Source organism: Bidens hawaiensis, unplaced genomic scaffold, assembly GCF_021521415.1.
Source record: "Bidens hawaiensis isolate Kalapana, Puna unplaced genomic scaffold, B.hawaiensis_p1.1 tig00021359_1, whole genome shotgun sequence".
Classification (NCBI taxonomy): Eukaryota; Viridiplantae; Streptophyta; class Magnoliopsida; order Asterales; family Asteraceae; genus Bidens; species Bidens hawaiensis.
The window spans coordinates 41,629-47,862 of NW_027493311.1; the positions used below are offsets into that span (position 1 = coordinate 41,629).

The 6,234-nt window shown below is 37.3% G+C and overlaps 2 protein-coding genes across 2 annotated transcripts; one reads left to right on the top strand and one right to left on the bottom strand.

Annotated features, from left to right (window-relative positions):
* Window positions 1–2,951: 2,951 nt before the first annotated feature.
* On the top strand, window positions 2,952–3,458 carry LOC143563312 (putative ripening-related protein 1). Its single transcript, XM_077050877.1, has one exon. The coding sequence runs from the start codon at window positions 2,952–2,954 to the stop codon at window positions 3,456–3,458; it is 507 nt and encodes a 168-aa protein (XP_076906992.1).
* Window positions 3,459–3,528: 70 nt separating this feature from the next.
* Window positions 3,529–6,025, bottom strand: LOC143563314 (pyruvate dehydrogenase E1 component subunit alpha-3, chloroplastic-like). Its single transcript, XM_077050879.1, has 3 exons — window positions 5,792–6,025; window positions 4,110–4,887; window positions 3,529–4,009 (listed from the first exon to the last, which is right to left on the bottom strand). Exons 1-3 carry the CDS (start codon window positions 6,008–6,010, stop codon window positions 3,732–3,734), a joined length of 1,275 nt encoding a protein of 424 aa, XP_076906994.1. The 5' UTR covers window positions 6,011–6,025; the 3' UTR covers window positions 3,529–3,731.
* Window positions 6,026–6,234: the final 209 nt, after the last annotated feature.

Below are 6,234 nucleotides of genomic sequence, written 5' to 3' on the forward strand. Positions count from 1 at the left end.
TATCTGGCCAAAACTCAGTACCATCAGCAACATAACCTGCTAGGTACTCTGTTAATATTATTCCTCGATTTTCAAGCCTCTATACGCAAGTCGATTTTGAAATCGTTTCGTGATGCATTTCCATGCTGTGAAGTAACATTTTTTTCCTCAAAACCTATACCTACATTACTTTTATGTGTGCTTCATGTTATAGCACAAGTCAACTGGTGACTCTGCTACCCTAATCCATCCAATGTTTGTAAAAGGTTTCTAGTAATCTTACTAAAAATAGAGTAACTTGAATTCTATGTTGTCAATGCGTTGTAAGTCACATTACTTTAGAATGTTTTTTTCATTACCCGTGTAAATGGAATCTCACCCATTGAAGTAAAGAATTTCGCATACTAGCTGGTTCGTCCTCATCTTCAAAGCGTCGTTCAACAGCAAGCAAGCCCCCACCTTAATACATTAATCATCTCTCGCTGGATATATCGTCAAAACCACGATGGGTTTCTATCAGCTATGAGAATCAATCTGCAAGGGGCTTTGATTGCAAGCCCTATTTGCTCCACCGTTGTTTGCAAGCCCTAACGGCGGAAAAATACACGCTTATTAGGTTTCCCATAGCCATGATTAGGGCTCGTTAAGGCTGCCGATGGAGCAGATTGATACATGGTTGCGGTCGCTACAACTGGTTTTGTTCCATTAAGTAAGAATATGTTAGGGTTTTAAGGTTTTACCTGCATTTGATTAAGCTTTGGTTACTGTTATGTTAATTTAGTCTTAAATTGTTAAAATTTAGGTCGGTGGAGGTGTCGGGGTTTGTGGCGGTAGGCTCGGTGGTGGCTCTAGTGAGTAGTGACATGGGGGGGGAGATGACGATGATTTCAGGCGGTAGTAGTGGTTGCCGGAGGTCGGATGGTGTCGGGTGTGTGAGGGGTGGGTTAATGGGGGTGGGTTGGTGATGGTAGATTAAACGAGAGGGAGAAAGAGAGTGATTATGTTATTTTTGTTTATTTTTCTATTTACTAAAATAGTTCTAATTAGTATGTGAAATGACTGATGTTCCCTCATGTGTAATGCTCATGACTTGACCTTAACGAGAAAAACTAACTAGGTTAGGAGCAAAGGACAAACGTTGTTAGATTTGTAAACGTAATAGATAAAACATGTTAATTTTAAAGATAAAGGACAATGAGTGAAATTTGGTGCAAACATAAAGGACAATTTCTGTAATTCTGTCAATTTTTTATGATCTTTAATTTGTAATAACCTACCTAGCATTTAAACTTTATAATTTTACAGTTTATGTTTAGTTCGTTTTATTAAATGTTTGTTTTATAAAGTCCTGCTTTAATTAAAAACAAATCTAACTCATGTTTTGTTAACATTATCAGGATAAAAATGCTGATTGGAGGATGATTATGTTTATGATTATTAATATATCAAGTGCTTAACTTTATATTTAATTAAGGTGATTATGTCTAATATTTAGGATTAAGAATAGTGTTTTTTTTTTTGTTGATAATACTTGTTCGTTTGTGCCCGTGAACCGTTCATGAACACGTTCAATTCCTTAACGAATGAACACGAATAAGTTTTTCCATTCGATTAGCATTCATGAAGCGTTCGTAAACAAGTTTAATGTTACATGAAGGAACATGAACAAGACTTCGTCCAGTTCGGTTTATTTACATCCCTAAAATAAAAATACAACGTGAGTTATCCTAAAAGTCAATAGTTAAAAGTAGATCCATCTATAAAGTAACAAAAGTGTTTGAAAAAATTCAGACTATGTACCGATTAATCCTCGATTAATCGTTAGTCCCCACTCCACTGATTAATTTTGTGCTAGTCGGCTAATGGTCAGATCCTGTCAAAATCGTGATTAATCGGACTTAGTTTGCGTTTTCCGACGAGATTCTGACCAAATTTAGCTATTTCCAGTTAGATTCAGGCTAAAATATATATGTGTATATATAAATCTGAAAATTATACATTCAAGTTCGATCTGATTAATCCTGGTTAATCATAATTAATCACTAGTCTCATCTTACCGTCCGACTAACAATTTCTACGGTACTTGCCGTAACAACAAGTCACTCTAGATATAGTTTGGAAGGGGATATTAAATTGGCCGGCATTTAAAAGATAAATACAAAATTGCGTCAAGTCAAAAATGTGGGTCCGACAAGTAGATGACTAACTAATCAAAATGTGGGCTTTAAATGTTGACCCGTTCATATTGAACTAGTCAATTAACAATTTAAATTATTACTTAAATTATATATAAATTACAAAGTTTCTAATTTAGTACTCCAACTTTAGATGAATGTTACCATGTGTTCATTATATGTTGTTATGCATGTCTCATATAAGCGGTTAAATAAACATATCTAGTCCTTTTATAACCGTTTAGTCATTTGAAATCGCTCGAAAGTTTGTTTTATGTGAGGCAACTCGTAAACACGTGAAAGAATCATGGTGTCATTTGAAAACTACTAAATGTGTTCTCTAGTTGATGTTTTAAACAAGAATAAAAGACAATGAAAACGCGATTGCACTAAACATATTTTCAGTAGATGATCCAAAACCGGTAAGTTCTAAGGTGTCGTCTATCATGAACGAGTATGAACTCCACTTTGGAACACGAGTTTGATTTCTTAAATATCTTTTGTGTAGATGATGAACACCAAACTTTTTGGTTTAAGGGTCCATAGTGAAATAACGAAAGGGTCAAATCTGTGACATATTTTACCTTTGCATTTGGATTTTTTTGCTTGTATTTTCTCATTAAACAAAAAAATCTACTTTCACTTTTGGCTTTTGATGTGGCCTATTCTCTTACCTTTCTTCAGTTAGTTTAACCATGATTAGAACAGAAACTTCTTTACTATACTATATATTCAATACCATGATTTAGTTGTTCTTCACACCATATGCCATTAAGTAAAACTTAAGTTAAGGATAGAATGAAGCAATCGCCGATTATCTTTCTCGCTCTTCTTTCTCTGTCTGTTACCTTTTTCACATCAAGCGCCAAGGCTCAATCAACAGAACTTGGTCATAATTTGAGAGGGGAAAACACAACTTTAAGTCAAGGTGTGAATGGTTTTGATCATAGCGCATACAAACAACGTTCACTGCTTGCCTCTGGTACAAAGGCGACCATGACAATGAATAGCTTTGAGAAGGGTGGAGATGGTGGAGGTCCATCAGAGTGTGACGAACAATACCACTCAAATAGTTTTCTTATCGTGGCATTGTCCACTAAGTGGTACAATCACGGTCAAAGGTGTTTCAAGTATATCAACATATACTATAAAGATACAAGTGTACGAGCCCAGGTGATCGATGAGTGCGACTCTAATAGGGATTGTGGTGATAACATTGTGGATGCATCTTATGCCGTTTGGGTAGCTCTTCAGGTTTCCGATAGTGACTGGGGGGAAACCGAAATTACTTGGTCAGACGTGTGACGTAAATCAAAAACGTATCTGAATAAATGTTTTCATTATGTTCTAATGTCTAATTAGTAAGCTGTAATCAAGCTATATCACTAAGAAACTTATATAAATAAGTTGCATTACAAGTTTAACCAAATACAAGACTTCAGAATAGAAACATCCAAAAGCTAAGGTTTTCAATATCAAAACACAAACTATAATAATAATTGTTGACATAAACAACACAAGAATTATGAAAAAAAGAAAGACAAGACAAAAACAACGAAACAAAAACAAAAAAAAAGCTTAGACCTGAGCTGTGCCTTCAGTAAACTTAGGATCTTCACACCTATACCTTCCATCAGGCCCAATTCCAAACCCTCTTGGATCAGCAAACACATTCTCCAACAGCTGGCTTCTGGACGGTGCCGGGCTCTCGTCGGCAAACTCAACAGCATCTTCAACCACCTCGTCTATCTTCTTCTCAATCGCCTTCAACTCTGCTTCACTCGCCAGCTTGTTCTCAATCAAGTACTTCTTGAACTGTGTTATCGGGTCCCGGGCTGCATAACGGGCCTTCTCATCTATCACACATTCATACCAGTCAAACAAAATCAAGTTAAAACAGTTAAAAAAAACAAATACTGTAACATAAAACCTTTCAAGAGGCAACTAGTTAACTACCTGGGTCACGAAGCTCATCAGGGTCAGCCAAAGAGTGTCCTCTGAACCTATAAGTTTCACATTCAACCAAAGTAGGGCCTTCACCTCTTCTAGCCCGCCCAATAGCTTCTTTAGCCACCTCTCTCACCTTCAACACGTCCATCCCATCAACATGGACGCCTGGCATCCCAAAAGCCGGGCCTTTCTTCCAGATTTCAGGGTCAGAAGTAGCCCGAAGATGAGACATTCCAATAGCCCATAAATTATTCTCCACAACAAATATTATAGGCAGTTTCCATAAAGCAGCCATGTTCAAACACTCGAAAAACTGCCCGTTGTTTGCAGTCCCGTCACCAAAAAACGCCAACGTCACATCATCACAATCTTCTTTCAAAACTTCTCTTTTGTACTTGCTTGTGAATGCCGCACCTGTTGCAACAGGTATCCCTTCTCCAATAAAAGCAAACCCACCAAGAACATTGTGTTCGGCCGAGAACATGTGCATGGACCCACCTTGGCCTCTGCAACATCCGGTTGTTTTTCCAAAAAGTTCACTCATGACCGCGCGTGCAGGCACCCCTTTGCTTAAAGCATGAACGTGATCACGATATGTGCTCACGACACTGTCCCCTTGCTTTAAAAGTTTGATGAATCCTGAAGAAACGGCTTCTTGACCGTTGTATAAATGCACAAAACCAAACATTTTGCCCCTGTAGTACATTTGTGCACACATGTCTTCAAAGACTCTGCCCAAGATCAGGTCTTCATAGACTTCTAAACCTTCTTCTTTGGTGACCAGCTGCACACACAAACAGTTATGATCAACTCTAGTTACAGATGTGGTGAGTTTCACTCAGCATATTTTATTGCAATAACTTTTGATGTTTCTCATCAAAAGTTGACTAATCAAGGCACTACTTATGAATAATGTTTGTGTTACATGGAAAATTAGGGTACTGATGTGTAATTGAAGAAATTTTAGAGATCACAGACTCAATGGACAGAGGCACTTAGGAGTTAGGTGGTGTCGGATTGGCCCAACACCATTCTTTTTCGCTTTTTATATAAAAATGTATAACACGAGAATTCTGAATGAACCCAATATAGTTTTACGATTGAACCCGTTGGTTTTATAAAAATAAAAAAAGAGATAAAAAATCAACCAATTTCCCATGATTTTTTACTAAAGAAATTATTTTAATATAACTGTAACCAATCAAAAGAAACCCAAAAGTCAAAGTCAGCAACTGAATAATACGAATATGCCGCTCTCACAGATGATGATCAAATATTGTTCAGCTAGTTTGAGCACATTCAATTTTTATTGAGGAGCTACTCATGAACAATGTGCTAGTGGCAAATCAGGGTTGAACTGATGCATAATTAAAGATATTCAAAAGATCAGTTAACCCATGAAAGAGTAGGACCTAAGACTCATAACTAAGAAATTAGATGAGATGAGATGAATTTGCAATCCAACAATAACTTAGCAAACACCAAGTCATGTCAGATTAGGGATGTGCGGACCCCAATTTCAGCATTCGGTTGAGTTTGAAACATACATCAGAGATGACCATGAAATATAGTTTTAGCACATTCAATTTTAGCAGATAGATAAATAACAAATTAGATGAGATCAATTTGCAATCCAACAATAAATGAAACAAAACAGTAGAATAAAAAGGGAGGGTGAGTTGACTTACGAGATTAGCAGCTGGCTTGGTTTTGACATCGGAGACATTAGCAGCAACGGCAGATCTCCGTTGAGCAGAAGAAGAAACGGAAACGGAGGATCTGGTGATGGTATGGGTATGGGAGTCGGGTCGGATGGATCCGAGAAAGAGGGGGGATGGTTTAAGACCCCTGGTATTGGACACCGGAGGAAGAGGATGAAGGTGGTGGATTGATCTGGCAAACGCCATTCTTATTCTTATTGCTGTTTGGAATGAAATGGGTTCAGTGGTGGTTGATAAATAAATAGAACAAGATGGGCGGACAGAACGAGAAAGGTAATCTGGAAATAAACGTTACTTGTGTGGTTGTCCACCCAACACACTACACTACACTACACTACACTACACTTGGAACTATCTAATACAAACATTTATCTACTTCATGTTCATGTTCTTTCGTTTAACATTTATCT